The sequence below is a fragment of the Pseudorca crassidens genome, chromosome 18 (genome assembly GCF_039906515.1).
Source record: "Pseudorca crassidens isolate mPseCra1 chromosome 18, mPseCra1.hap1, whole genome shotgun sequence".
NCBI lineage: Eukaryota > Metazoa > Chordata > Mammalia > Artiodactyla > Delphinidae > Pseudorca > Pseudorca crassidens.
Window position 1 is genome coordinate 71,961,297 of NC_090313.1, and position 16,207 is coordinate 71,977,503.

Sequence of the window (16,207 nt, forward strand, 5' to 3'; positions counted from 1 at the left end):
AAACATCGTAAGTCTTCTAAGATGCCCTCTCATTGAATAAAACAATAGCAATGATGACCAAAAAGCTGAATTAGCTCATTAATGCCCAGAATTGGCAAGATCGAAGCTTGAAGAATCCCCACGACTTTAAAATGGGTGTCCTTCCAATTTTCTCAATGATGAAATTAAAATATTTTGAAAGTGAGGTATACTTCTCATCTAATCATATTCCTTAAAAACTGATTGGAGAAATATTGCCACTTGGGATGAAATTCATGACATTTTATAACTTTTAAAACTTAAAGTCCTAAACTATGGAATAGTTTATTATGCTGCTTTTAAACAGATGTTATGAGCCATTCCATTTAGCAATGAGTAGCATACAGCAATGTGGGATGTTAAGATGATAACTGTACTGTACAGTAAGCAAGATCCCAGGCCTGTAAACACTCTGGTCCAGAGCAGGGACAGAATTCCAGACGGCTGATTAATCTGTATTTTGCGCACAATTACATATTAATCGATTTTACAGTGTTAATCTCAAATGTCCACACTTTAAAGAAGCAGAACCATATATGTACCCCTCTACTATAGCCCCTGAAAGAGTGTGGTGGATTTTTGAGTAAATTTTTCATCAACTTCTACGCACTGTATTTTCCAACTTAATGAAAGCAACATGCAATGCTGGACTTCTGTCTGAACATCAACAGCTCATATGTTGGTCATTTCTATCTCTGCTGCGCAAATACAACTGAGCTAGATCCTAACACTGTTTTAAAGCAATAACATGCAGGCTGAGCTGGGGAGCCTTTCAAGGAGGAGTGTGACAATGAGAAGCCAATGGACTCTTCCCGGCTGGCTCTGTCTCCCTCCCACTGCTTCAATTTCCAATAAGTCAATCCCCCGAGGCAGTGGTTGGATAGAGATATAGAATCCGTTGTTGTGTCGGGGAGAGGATGGAACAGAAATTTTCCACTCTTTCTATCTCACTCTATCCAGTCTTGTGTTCACTCATCATTATTTTCAAGGTCGGGAAACTTTAAAAGAGCCTTTTAAAGAGAGAACCATTACTTATCAAATAAACAAGGATTACACTCCTGCCACCACCCTCCCTCTTCACCATCTCGGTGACGTTCAGGGAGCTTCCCCACTCCACAGAGGCAAGCACCAAACAGTATCATTTCTGCAAGTCATTTTGCCCCGTCCATAGCAGTAAAATGTTCAAAATAAAAACCACCCCGCAAATTTCCTGCTGTGGGGGACAGATGTAACATTATTTTCTTTTTGCTTGCTTTTTTTTTCTTAAGTTCCCTCTTCTGAGCATGTTAGATAAATGCCTTCTGGGCTTCCTCTGTACCCCCTTACGCCCAACCAGCACCCCACTGATGGAGATTTTGCATTTTCATTTCAGTTTGTCCATGAAGGATATGATTCCAGACCACTTCTCTGCCTCCTGCCCAACCATGTTTGTGCTTGTGGGAGTGTTTGGTGTGGAAATCAGAAGCTGATTTACCACCAATAAAATGGCTTCTATCATTATCAACATTCGTCAAGCATGGTTAAGCACACAGACTTTAGTCACCTACTTTTTTGCTGAAGGACTGAATAGCATGGGTATATTTGAAACAGCAAAGCCCTTTCTAATTCAGCAGAAATTAAGACAAAGTATAAGGTCACAACGTCGGGATGTTTACAGTCTTCCAAAACTGCACTGCCTTTTGTTTAAATAATTATGTAGTAATTTGTGGCATCTTTATTAAAAGTAATTACATTTTGGCAATATTTCTTTTGAGAAGTTGCCCAACTGCTATTTATTTTGGATGGATGTGATTCAATAACAAAAGAAAATAAGTCGCTATAGTTTATTTCCGAATAATGCAATTTCTCTGCAGCACTAAGTATCGTGCGTGATATTCATCAACTTTCATTCACTGAACATTTCTATATTTTCTTATATTACTTGTTTGTTGTATTAAGAGTTTTTCTTCTCTTACGGACTCAAATATTTCTCATTCATCCAACTGGCTTAGTCAATTCAGGCTGCTATAGCCAATTAATATAGACCGGGTGGCTCTGACAACAAACATTTACATCTCACAGTTCTGGAGGCTGGGAAGTCCACGATCAAGGTGCTGGCTGATTTGGTGTCTAGTGAGAACCCTCTTCCTGACTTCTCGCTGTGTCCTCATATGGCAGACAGAGAGAGAGAAATCGAGAGAGATCATCTCTCTCCTGTCTTTCTTTCACAAGGGTACTAATCCCATTAATGAGGGCTCCATCCACGTGACCTAACTGCCTCCCAAAGGCCCCATCTCCAAATGCCATCCCACTGGGGATTATTCAACATATGGATTCTGGGGTGGGGGGGACACAAACATTCAGCACATCGTTAACATTTTAACAATTGATCAAGAGGTGGCAGAAACAGTTCTAGTGTTTTACCCTCTGCTGTGAGCAGGGGTTACAACAAAGACCTAGATGGTAGTGTGTAAGATTATGAGGCGGAACCAGGAGGAGGCCTGTATATAATGGAACTCAAATCCAGGCACTATTAGGAGAGAAAATACAGGTTCTCTTCCTGTCCAAGAATACACTGACCTTTGAGGGTGGTGATGGCTGGGTGTGTGGGAGAGGGGACTGAATGACAAGAGGCAGGGCCGGGGGCCTGCCATGAATAGATGCCTACTGCTTCCTACATGTGAACCGGGGATAGTTTAAGAATGACTTTGATCTTTGAGGATCTTTTCCACTTCCTTTAAGTCTGCAGTTCTCAACTAGGGGATGGGACAAACGTCCCATGTACCTGGGGATAATTTTCACAAAGCGGTTAGAAGCCCAGCCCCAGCCTAGACTTCCTCAATCAAATCTCCAGGGCTGGTGCCTGTGGATTCTGAAAAAACTTCTCCAGTAATTTGCATTTGTGCAGTTAATTGAAAATGAATGCCTTAAGTTGCTCAGTTAATAGTCCCTTAGTTGTATAAGCATTTGAAAATCTCAGAAGACTGGAAACCCTTCCTGAGCTGGGCCCCGGGGAGGACCACTCGACTTATAACTCTTTCTCACTGACTTTTGTTTTTGTTTTTGGCGTCCAGGAGGCTTGATCTTTATTTTGTTTCCAGCCCAGATGAGGGAGGTCAGCGGAGTGTGGCCTGAAGGGGAGCACGGAGATGCCAGCAGTGCCCCAGGATCTGCCTGCCCTGCCCAGGGGCCCAGAGCTTAGGGAGGGGCGTGGCTTTCTTCCACCTGTCCTTCCCGGAGCTGGATCTGAACTCAGGGCCGTCACCAGGCCCTGGTGTTCTTTCCTCATTGTGCTCAGGTTCCTCAGCTGAAAAAACTCAAGTCCAGGAGGCTGATCAGGACAGAAGTGTTTTAGAGGGTGCAGAAGAGTCACAATTTACAAAAGGTAAACAATCTCCCAGCAAAGAAACCCTGATGCAGAGGACAATTAAGATCCCCTGGGACTTTCCTGTAGGGAGATGTTTCACTGCCAATTAGGGTTTCTGTGCCAGATGACACGGTGTCAGTATTGCCATTAGCTGGTGCAACACAGAGCTTAAACACTTGTGCCAGAGAAGCATGAACACCCAAATTAGTGCACCCTGCTCTCCTAGTAAAAAATTAGAAAGGAGAACAAATTGCTGTGTATCAGTGTCTTAATCATCAACCTGTCCTCCGCAGCATTTTGCATCTAGTAGTCGTTCAGCAAGATAGCTTAGATTTTTGTTGAATAGATGTTGTAGTCCTTCCCATATGCATATCTTCCATTTATCCTTGGGCACTATTTTGATACTTAAAATTAAAGAATGTTTCTTTGAATTGAATCTTTCTGGCCCATAATCACTCCAAAACGCCATCCAGTATTTATTATCCATCAAGATGACTTAGTCTTTCTTAAGTATCAGGGTGGGAGAGAAGAGCATGATTTGATAGCTGAGGGAGCAACGTGGAGAAATCTGATCTACTGACAAAAGTACATACCACCTTTGTAGTTCCTCCATCTCTGTGCTCTGAACTCCCAGGATGTTCAAAGGTAAATCTGACAATCTATTGTTCAGCACAAAAAAATTAACTCATGCCCCACTTAGGATGGAAAGGTTTGGAAGTCGTGACCTAAAACACTCTGACCATCTTGTAATGAGAGTTTTTCCAGGCATGTCACCCAAAAATGACTACCTGTTTAAGCTCCTAGATTTTAAAGAAATGCTGGAGATATTCTAATTAAACTTTGAAGGTAAACATTCTGTACAGAGTCCCAGAGTATCTGAAGCAAAAGAATGTTGGGGTATGGTCATTTCTCTGCATAACTGCGTGACTGGATGGCCATATCCCCTGCTAAATATTTGTTAAGAGTACATTATTTATGAAAACAATTAAAATGCTTAAAATTATCACTGAACTATCTTGAGTAAATATAAAGTTATGTGGATGTAAAAACACAATCTTTTCATAGTCTAGATGTCACTACTAGACCTTACAGTGTTAGATTTAAGAATGGGAAGAAAAGTGTGTGGGAGCTCTCAAATCTGAAAAGTTATACATTTGCTATAGATCAGCAAACGGAAACGAACTGCTTTTAGAACAGGAGCATTTAAGCCACTTCTCAATATACTTATATCGTAAGTCCTGCATTCAGAACCGTATATTTGTATTTATTTATTTTTTTATGACAAGGAGGAAAAACCTGAAGTCAAGCCGTAAATCTAATGCCTTCTGCTTATTCTGTGTCCCTGCATAAAGGTAAAACATATTTCCCTTTGGTTATCACACATGTGACTAGTACTAGCATTTTTGTTTTTCTTAAAAGTAACTGGTTTACCATTAATATCCTCATTAAGTTTTTGGCTTTGTTTCTTTTTAGAAAAAAAACAAAGCAAAACAAGAACAGAAATTTCACCTCCCTGAATAAACTTATCCATAAAACAAATACGATTATTTAAGGAAACAGGATACCTCAGTCTTTGTTGCATTAGTATTTTTGAGTAAGAAATGCTATAAATATTTTAAATCAAAATGTCAAACGTTGATTTTCAAAATTTTGGAAGTCTAAATACTCCTAATATTTAAAAAGATTCATTTCAAGTGGTGAGTTCATTTTTAATCTTACATATAAGCTATATATCATATGTAATTGTGAATGAACGACCATCCTATTCCAACTTTTAGTTCAAAGAAAAGCCTAAGCTGGGACTTCCCTGGTGGTCCAGTCGTTAGGGCTCTGTGCTTCCACTACAGGGAGCACAGGTTTGACCCCTGGTTGGGGAACTAAGATCCCACATGCCACGAGGTGCAACCGAAAAAAAAAAAAAAAAAAGCCTAAGTTGAATTTCCCAAAGCAAGGTGTTAGACAAAGTTAGGCAAAATCATTGAACACAAGGCCACAAGTAAGTTTTGAAATCACAGATAGTGTTGTTTCTAATACAGAACAATTTTCAGAGGCCTGACATGACAATACTCTCGTTTAATGAGGTCATGTTGAGAAAATATATGGCTATTTTTATTAAGAAGAGCTTCCATGTTACCCTCTTTTCATGGAAAATTAATAGGTCTTTTAGTGGTGTCTCATTATATAGAATTTACCTTAGCAGGGCTTCCCTGGCGGCGCAGTGGTTGAGAGTCTGCCTGCCGATGCAGGGGACACCGGTTCGTGCCCCGGTCCGGGAAGATCCCACATGCCGCGGAGCGGCTGGGCCCGTGGGCCATGGCCGCTGAGCCTATGCGTCCGGAGCCTGTGCTCCGCGACGGGAGAGGCCACAACAGTGAGAGGCCCGCATACCGCAAAAAAAAAAAAAAAAAAAAGTAATAATAATAATAATTTACCTTAGCAGAGGGTTTGATTGACGACTTAGGATAACTTTCCATCCATGAAGATTTGCAAAAGTGTTCCAATTACACTTACCACCCACCCATGTAAAGTACAAATTATGTGAAACAAAACCTTTGATATCAACAAAGAATAAGCGAACACAGTCAATTCCAGCTGTGTATCATTTCATCCTCACGGACTATCTCATTTGCATTTCAGGTAACCCTGTGACACTGGTGTTTTCGCTCCCATTTCACAGATGAAGAAATAAACAGGTTCCCAGGGATCAGGTGACTTGTCCATTACACGTTTAGTAAGATGGGGGATCAGAACGTGAACCCAGTTGTGAGGTAGATACTTCCTTGGTGAAATCCTTTGTCTTGAAATCCTTTCATGAGAGGACAAGTTCAGACTCGTGCCTTTGAGGCTCCCTTGTCTTAGGCCCTGAGCACAGCCACCTCTGGAAGCAGCCGTGGTAGGAAGTCACACCACCAGATGGATGGGGGTGCGGCTCCGGAGAGGCCATGACATGGTGCTTCTCACGTGCCGCCACCCTGCCTGCACACCTCACCACCTCCAGGGCACCTCCCACATCAAAGACACCCAGGTGTACGAAACATGGGTCCTGTCATCACCAAGAGGAGCCACTGAATCCAACTGCACACACTCCCAGGAAGCACTGTTTACGGTGCAACCTTAAGGAGGTCCTCCCCCGTCCTCCTTGTCCCTGAAAGGCCCTGCTGAAACGTCATCAAATCACTACTCAGCAGGGATTCTGAGTGACAGAATTCCTTTTTTTTTTTTTTATTCTTTACAGATTTTTTGGGGGGGTGATGTGGACCATTTTTAAAGTCTTTATTGAATCTGTTACCATATTGCTTCTGTTTCATGTTCTGGTTTTTGGCCGCGAGGCATGTGGGATCTTAGTTCCCCGACCGGGGATCAAACCCGCACCCCCTGCATTGGAAGGCGAAGCCAGGAAAGTCCGCAGAGTGACAGAATTCTAACATCGAGCACACAACTGGAGGAGGCGGGCTTAATTACAGAGTGTCTTTCCCTGTGCCTGGGATAAGCAGGCGCCCAGGAGGGAGCCTGAACCCAACTGCCCAGCTGCACTGTATCCTTCTGGCCACCCTCAGGGAGGCTGGAACCATCTAGCTGCCAGTGTTCTTACTACTTCCCTGTGTTTCCAATAAAATCCTACATACAGCAAGAAAAAAAAAAGGAGTTTTACTTTAGAAAATGTTCAAAATCTGTTTTTTTATTAAAATGATTTTAAATAATTTTTTTTAGATTGTTTAGGATTTTTTTAAAAAAAATCCCTTTGGAACAGAACCAACTTAAAAAGGAGAATGGAGGTTAGCTTACATGCTGGCCTATCTGCCATGTGAGTCCTGACCAGAGGGCCCTCCTCCTCGAGGTCCCACACTCATCCTCTGACTAAGCAACAAGGAAGTGCGTGGAACTGCCTGTTTCCTCCAAGCAGATGGCTCCTCGCTTTTCAAACAGATGATTGTAAAATCAGTAGGATATTTTAAGAATGAGCTGATCAGACACACCAACTTGCTTGCTTACGAGTGCTGAGTGAACAACCCATGACACCTGGCACCTGAGCCCCACTTTCTTCTAGGTGCAGGATGAGATGCTCATTTCAATCTGACGTGCCTATGGATGTGGTATGTGTAAGGACCACATCTCTCTCCTCCTTTGCTTTCTTTCACGGAGCTCAGCCCTCTGCTCTGGAGCTGCTGGAGTTCTTTCAGGAGGACAAGGAAGCAAGGTTAGCTGCCCGCTAGAGACCTACCTACACTCTTAATGCCTGGTCTGGTGAAGCCGAGATGGAAGAACTTCAACTGAGCAACTCAAACTAGTTCTACTGTTGAGGCTTCTTCAAGGGAAGAAAAACAGTTAGTTTTTGATGTTTTTGTAAAAATCATAAAAATATGATTTTTAAATGTATTGGTTTTGATTTTTAAGATTCACTGCTGTGAGTATGGTACCCCCTTCACCCCTTTTCTCAAGAGGTATTTGTCGGGTTGCACAATATGCAAGGCATCCTGCTAGGAAAATTCTTTCCCATCAGCCACATAAGAAACTGTCTTATTTTCTGCTCTCTTCCCAAGGTCTAGAATGATCCTGGCATATAGCAGAATCCTAACACATGTTTTAACAAATGAATTACACACTGAGACAAGGGGTACCTGCATTTCCCCCACCAGGAGTTCCTATATGGTGATGAAAATCAGTATAAAGACCTTCCCTTTTGATAGTCTCTACTGCCAACTAGTTCTTTCCTGGAGCTAGAATCAGATAGGCCCCACAGGATGGACACAGCCTCACAGCAAATTAGTTAATTTACCACCAGATGTTAACTGACCACCTACTATGTGCAATTCCCTCTCGGATACAATTGGGCCATATAAGATATTGCCCCTGTTTTCAAAGAATTTCTATACAAATAGAAACTTAGTTGCCACAAAGTGACCACCGAACCCACTCACAACCTAAGACAATTGAACACGATCCCAGGAAGAAAGGGAAGGACTCTTTGTGCAGTACTGAGGCCAAGGAGGTGAGTGGTAGGCATGAAAGGAGAACTCAAAGAGATGGGAAGACTGCGTGATTACAGAAGACAGAAGTCTTGAATTAGGCCTCGGAGCCCAGGTGGAGAATGGAAGAAAGGGCATAACAGGAACACAGGCGTGTGTGTGTGCACCTGTGTGTGCATTGGGAGGTGAGGGAGGATGCGAAAGTGGAAGAAAGCAGAGCATACAAGGCATGCCAAGGGTTCATTCTGTCCATCACGATTTGAGTCAACTGAATAAATATTTATTAGTTCATGCTATGTGCCAAGCATTGTGATAGGTACAAGGGACACAATGGTTAACAAGACTAATATGGTCCCTGGCTCACTGGCCAGTGGAAGATACAGACAAGTAAACAGATAATTACAATACAATGTGATACGTGCTGTGATAGGGAAAAGTCCAGGTGTTATGAGAAGGACGGAGAATGGACCCCACCCAGATGGGAGGGTCAGGAAAGCTTCCTAGACGTTCCCTACAAGGGCTGTCAAGCTGACACCTGAAGCCAAGGTAGGAATTAGTTGGGTGAAACTACGCAGGTAGGTTATATAGCACCTACCCTAGAAGAGCAAGCATTATGGACCACGGGGATCTAAAGTTGGCTGAGTTTGCAGGACTGCAAGGGGAGGAGAGCAAAGAGATGGGCCGGGGACAGAAGCAGCGGCCAGGTAGGCAGTCTCGTGTACTTCACTTTAAGGAGTCTGGACTTTATCTGAAGAGCGAGGGTAGCCACCGAAGAATTGTAAGGGAATGACCCAAACATATTTGCATTTTGGGTAGATAACTATCTGCAGTGTGAGACGGCCCTTAGAGGAGAAACGGGAGATAAGAACACAAGAGTACCATGTAGCTCGGTTCTTCAAGGTCCACCCTAGACCAGCGCAAGAACTACATGAATATTTCATGAGTGAACGAATGAGCTGATCAACCCACCATTCAATCATTCAGTGCAGGACTGAAAACAGGAGACTTGAGAGAGAGGATAAAGTTGACTGTGTGTATGTAAGGGTCAGAGTGAATGCACATCGGAACGCTGACATGTCTTCAATCTTGCATCTCATCAGACAAATGAGAACAACAGTTGACAACGCAGCACAGGGTAACAGAGGGAAACAGCTTCAACACTGGAGTTAAAACACCCATGTCTGACCCGTAGTTTTGCCAGTTACTAATTTTGAGTTGCATCTTAATTTCTCTGACGCTCAGGTCCCACATTATATCCACTCTTTATGTGTAACCACACAGCACATAACATAGGAATGGTTATCACAACCTATGTACATTTCTGTTTTCAGCTGATGTTTAGGAGCTGTCGTGGGATTTGCAGCCTGGTGGCATTTCTAAGTCAACCACTGTAAAAAGAAGTTAGTGAGACCTACATGACAATGAAGTTGTGGTTCATGTGAAAGGGAATTTAGAAAAGAAAAGTAGCCACTATTGTTCAAACTTTGGGCAGACAACTCTCTACCTTGTCAACTGGAGACCCTAGCAGATAGGGAGGATGTTAAGAGTCCATCTCCTGTTGCTGTCCCCAAGAAGGGGAATGGCAGCAGAAATAGGCAGAAAAAATAATGTACCTGAAGGCCACAGGGGTCGGTGAGGTGGCTTGGAGTACCATTTAGGGACACAGTCTAGACAAGAATCCATTGAGCTCCCACCTCCATATAAAGACTCAGCTGTGGGACTTCCCTGGTGGCGCAGTGGATAAAACTCTGCGCTCCCAATGCAGGCGGCCCAGGTTCGATCCCTGGTCTGGGAACTAGATCCCACGTGCATGCCGCAACTAAGAGTTCTCATGCCGCAACTAAGAAGCTGGCAAGCTGCAACTAAGGAGCCAGCTGCCACAACTAAGACCCAGCACAACCAAATAAATAGATAAATATTTTTTAAAAAAACTCAACTGTTAGGGGGGTTCATTTCATTTTCATGATGAAGTAAAGCTTGAATGAATTATTCTTGTTTATTTTCTATCATCACAGAGTTAGCCCTCAGCAGTTGTGTCTAATCTATCCTCCTTAAAGACTCCAATCAATCAATCACAAACAAAAAGGCCACTTTCAGTTTCTCCAGGAGATTCCAATGCAAACGGTAGTGAAATAAGTTGACTAAATAATTCATCCTCTCCAGTGACCACACACCCACCAGTGACACCTCCGTGAGAGTTCACAATCACAGGCGTCTTCTACAAGCTTACACACCTCTAATACCAGGCATGGACATCTAAAGCTGCCATCAGAGTCTCTTTATCAAGATTGAAATCCCTGAGTCTTCTGTGCTCCAATACATTTCACCATCCACATTGTTTAATTGAGCCCTTTACTACAAATGTTTCAGGCTCTGATGCAAGACAGGAATTTGAAGCATGCATTCGAGTATTTAATGGTGTTAATTTCTGGGGCACACAAATATCAGCTTCACTCAACAATCCCATAATCTTGCAAAATAAAGAAAACACACCAGAGAATGAAATGCAGCATGGCATTCTCCAGGACTGCAAGCAAAGCGGTTCCCTGATCCTGCTGCCTGAGAATAAAACAGCCGCCTATTTCCAGACCCTTAAAGATATGAAAATAAAGAAAGAAAAGAAAAGAAAAAAAGATGGGGGTGCTTTCAGATGAAAGAATCATTCTATATTTTATACTCAAACATGTCCCGAGTTCGTTTTAAATGTAACACATCTGATCATTACAAACGAAATACAGTCCTTGTTGCTTTTGGTGTGTTTTTTTTAACTGGCAGGCATCCACAGAAACAAATCCTACCTGGAAATATGGATGGTCTCTTTTTCGGGCGCCTCAGGTGAACAGGTTCCAAGTTTTTAATGTTTCTCTGAAGTCTTCCTTTAATGTCATTTCCTATGAGTAGTTCAGCCGGCAGGCTACTCCGTCTCGATGATTTACAATCATTCTGAGATGAATTTAGTTTGTTCTTCGTCCTGGAATATAAATTGCCGTCATCAACTGCCATGGTAGGAAATACATTAGATTTTCTTCACAAAATCTGAAAAGCCAAGCCCAGCCTCAGCCATCTGCGTCTCCACCCCAGATTCAGATATTCTCATGCTTTACCCCGCACTTGTCTGGGAAGCTTAGCAAGTTGATGGGTGTGGACTGGAACAGGTGTAGAATTACGAAGGAGCCCCTCCTATCCACCGCTAATAGCACCAGGGAGGAGAGATCCAAAATATCATTAGGTTCAGAAGACTGAGGAAGTTGAACAGATGTGGCACACGGGTAATAAAAGTGATGGTTACTGTGTGAAATTTCTGTTTTATTAGTGCGATGCCATAGAGCAAACACAACTTGCTCTTAAGAAAGAATACCTATGCAAATCGCAAGCCTAATTATTATTACTTCCCAAACTATTCAAGATTTTTTACAAGCTTTTGGGAAACATTTTACATTTCCTCCTACCTTTCTGTTTCAAACTACACACGCAGAACAAACATCTGTCTTTATTAAATTCCTTATCTGGCAGGCAGCCGACCGGAAGTTGGCTGGACGAAGGAGATGAGAGATGGCTGCGGAGATGAGGAAAGAACCCGTGGTGGGCGTGTACCGAGCAGCAGTGCCGGGAACCCTGCGCCGCTTCCTACCCACCCCTTCCATCCTGCGCTCTACCTGGCAAACGGCTTCTTGAAAAGGTCAGCTGTCTGGCGGCGAAGTCAGAGGTCTAGCAAATGAGCTGTGACCTATCAGTGATGGCAGCCTCCACTCAGCAAATGGAAAGGAAACTCTGTGACCTTTGCGGGCATTCTGCCTTGCAACTTGAAACTAACACCTTGAAACTAACGTGGTCAACTGGTTTGGTGGTCTGAGAAAAAGCAGCATTGACTAGACTCCTGCTTGACCTGTCCCATACTTTCTTTCTTTCGCTTCCGGAGTTTGCATTTTGTGTCCTTTGCTCCCTTCCCCCTTGCTCTATTTATGTGGAAATGTTCTGCCCTTTTTTCTTTCATTGACTGTGCAGAAATCATAACTCAATCATTTATTCCCTCATGTCCCAGGGCTGGGTCTCCTCTCCCCCACCCCCTCCTCTGTCTCTCTCTGTCTCACACACACACACACCCCTCTTATGTTCTGTCTGGTTGCAGTGTGAGTCAGAAGATAAAGAAGATAAAATCTGCCTTTTCTCTTCCCAGCGCCTGGAAGCAGTAGATACATACCATTATAAAGGGTTTAGGGGTTGTTTCAGAAATCACTGTTTACTTAGGTTTCCTGGCTGCCAAGTAGGTTGTATTACTTGGTAGAATTTAGGAGCTGGGTCTTTTCACCTAACTGAGGATACACTTCAACACAGGTATAAGTTTCATTCTCTTTGCTCCTTTTAGCAAATAGGTCTTCAAACTACAACAGATTTTCTGAAGAGAAAAGTATTTTTTTTAACAAGTGTGTCCAGATTAGGGTTGCATTATAACCCATAAATTATCATTATAATCCAGCAAACTATTTACATATTAGATTATTAAATTATTTTACTAATTCTGAGAAACATCTACACCATTTCCCTTGCAGGACTTAAAACTATTTTGTCAAGTTGGAACGTATCACGAACTTCAAAACAATGAGTGGCTTGTACAAAACTATTTTGAAAAGCCCGTGAGACTTCTTCAATCTCCCTTAGCTTAATGAAAATACATTTTTTTTCTAGTAAAGAAATAAAAAGTAAAGCATTACTTGAAGTTTGAGATAACGATTTAATAGGAGAAAGAAAACATTTCCATAATGTAAATCTCAGGAACGTGTTTAAGTTTTGAATACCTAACAAGGTAGAGCCCTAGGGTACAAAATACTGGATGCTAACAGGGAGAAATCTACCAAAAGACAAGCTGAAAGTCGAACTATTTAGTGACTTTCTTTCCCAATTCACGGTATCCTCACGGGGCTAAATAAGAGTGTGTATGAGATGAAATGGAGTCTTAGAGGAAAGGTGTTATTATCACACAGAGTGTAGAACAGGTACGGCTGCACCTTGGAAAGGCTGGCTGCAAACACAGGGTTAAGAGTGTATGCACCTGGAAGGCACTGTAACAATAGCTGTGGTTTACTGCATGCTTAATACCAGCCAGGTTCTGTGCTAAGCTTTGGACATGCATCATCTCATTGATTCTTCCTAATCCCCCTGTTCTACAGATGAGCACACTGAGACTGCCAAACGCCCGGGGAACTGGGAGAAGATCTGAACACAGCTTTGACCTGACTCCCAACGCTTATGCCCAAGGCCATGCTTTAAACTACACCACACTGAAAAAAACACAAAAAACTACGCCATACTCAAAACAAAAGAACACCATTACTCAGCCATAAAAAGAAACGAAATTGAGCTATTTGTAATGAGGTGGATAGACCTAGAGTCTGTCACACAGAGTGAAGTAAGTCAGAAAGAGAGAGACAAATACCGTATGCTAACACATATATATGGAATTTAAGGGGAAAAAAATGTCATGAAAAACCTAGGGGTGAAACAGGAATAAAGACACAGACTTACTAGAGAATGGACTTGAGGCTATGGGGAGGGGGAAGGGTAAACTGTGACAAAGCGAGAGAGAGGCACGGACGTATATACACTACCAAAGGTAAGGTAGATAGCTAGTGGGAAGCAGCCGCATAGCACAGAGAGACCAGCTCGGTGCTTTGTGACCGCCTGGAGGGGTGGGATAGGGAGGGTGGGAGGGAGGGAGACGCCAGTGGGAGGAGATATGGGGACATATGTATATATATAACTGATTCATTTTGTTGTGAAGCTGAAGCTAACATACCATTGTAAAGCAATTATACTCCAATAAAGATGTTAAAATGAAAAAAATAAATAAAATAAAATAAAAAAAAACAAAAGAACACCATGTTGCATTATTAAATGTATATATGAAATTTGAAAGAACTCTAAAGTCTTTCTCTATTTTCCTAGCACAATTCTTGGTTTTAGGCAGATTTCCATTGCATCACTGAGGGAGGGAGGAATGGTCTGGCTGATCTAACTGGGCCTTCCCCGTGTAACCCAGCTGTCAGGACATCTTTAAGATCCATGGAATGAAAGTATGAGAAAACAGAAGGAGAATTCTGATTTATGCTTTAAAAATAAAGTATTCGGGCTTCCCTGGTGGCGCAGTGGTTGAGAGTCCGCCTGCCGATGCAGGGGACACGGGTTTGTGCCCCGGTCTGGGAAGATCCCACATGCCACGGAGCGGCTGGGCCCGTGAGCCATGGCCGCTGAGCCTGCGCGTCCGGAGCCTGTGCTCCGCAACGGGAGAGGCCACAGCGGTGAGAGGCCCGCGTACCGCAAAAAATAAATAAATAAAATAAAATGTAAGGGTCTTTAAAAAAATAAAAATAAAAAAAATAAAGTATTCATGCTGAGACTCTGCATATTAAAATGCATTTTAGATAAACGTATTCCATTTTCCCGAGATTTAAATCATAATTAGGGAAAAAATATCCTACCCTACTTGTGAAGGTGCCCCTAATCTCCTGATCCTCTAAAAATAAAACGATGTAAGAGAGGGCTCAGGGTTCCTGATAGGCACAATTTAATTCCTCTCCTGCCCAACTATTCTCCACTCATTGGGAATATAAACAGATATGAATCTAGCTCATTTACTATATTTTCTCAAAGAGAAAAGTGAGAACAGCTTGAATTTGCTATTATTCAAATTTTAGGGTAATGAAAAAAAGGACAATTTTATTTTAAAATAGTATTAAATTTGTGAACATAAAAAAAGTAAACTTTCTTTTCAAAATATTTAAATTGGCTGACAACATGAGTGATAATCGGCCACAAATAATTTCGCTTGGTTTGGGCTAAACGAGAATATTCACAAACTGTAATGTTAAGTCCATTCCTCCCTCCTTCACACTACCAGCAAAAGTGGAATTTCATTTTTTTTCAGGTAGTCAAAGGAATGATGATATATTAGGCTCTGAGCTAAAAGAAATCTTAAAACTTATAGCATAGTTAAGTAATTTAAGATTTATAACTGGACATTTTCTATTCCTATACATTTAATAACCATTACGTTTTAAAAGTTTCCATTCTCCTAAAAATCCAATATATTAATCTCTTTTGAATTCTTTTAATTTCTTATTCTTCAAGAACTTGTGTTTTGGGTTTTTTTTGTTTGTTTGTTTTTTGACCAAAATGGATTAAATTTAATCTGTGTGGCACCAAAAGCCTTAGAGCTTTCTTTGTTTTTTAAATTAATTTTTATTGGAGTATAGTTGACTTACAATGTTGTGTTAGTTTCTGCTCTACAGCAAAGTGAATCAGTTATGCATATACACATATCCACTCTTTTTTAGATTCTTTTCCCATATAGGTCATTACTGAGTATTGAGTAGAGTTCTCTGTGCTATACAGTAGATCCTAATTAGTTATCTATTTTACATACAGTAGTGTGTGTCACTCCCAGTCTCCCAATGTATCCCTCCCCTGTTTTCCCCCTTGGTAACCATAAGTTTATTTTCTACATCTGTGACTCTATTCTGTTAAGAACTTGTGTATTTTTTATTAAATGCTGTTACCATCTCATGAACATTTTATTCCTCCTGCTAATAAGACACTGTCTTCTTGCTCTTAGAATGTTCAAATATTCCATAGAAAGACATTTATTCCTCATTTGCAGCCATAATTTCCTTGTGAATTTTGATAGCTTTTAAATAGCACTACTAAATTATTCGGATTTTTTGAGAAGGCTCCAAGTTGAGAACTGTACAGTTTCACAACTGTAACCACCTTGCTCCTTATCACCTTTTGAGAAATGATCCACCAAGATGTTAGGCCTGTTAAGATTCAACCAATTAGCTTCCAAATCTCAATCTGACTCTGCTGTACTGTATATCCTGCA

The 16,207-nt window shown here is 41.7% G+C and overlaps 2 protein-coding genes across 2 annotated transcripts in view; both read right to left on the reverse strand.

Annotated features, from left to right (window-relative positions):
• Window positions 1–11,349, reverse strand: part of FRY (FRY microtubule binding protein) — a 327,504-nt gene extending 316,155 nt beyond the window's left edge. The window contains exon 1 of the mRNA XM_067713507.1: window positions 11,130–11,349. Within this exon, the coding sequence (XP_067569608.1) occupies window positions 11,130–11,334 (205 nt within the window). The 5' untranslated portion in view covers window positions 11,335–11,349. The remainder of the gene's footprint in view (window positions 1–11,129) is intronic.
• The window catches only part of LOC137211078 (C-type natriuretic peptide-like), a 97,535-nt gene continuing 92,456 nt past the window's right edge, over window positions 11,129–16,207 (reverse strand). The window contains exon 2 of the mRNA XM_067713193.1: window positions 11,129–11,302. The gene's annotated coding sequence lies outside the window, so the exon portion shown is untranslated. The remainder of the gene's footprint in view (window positions 11,303–16,207) is intronic.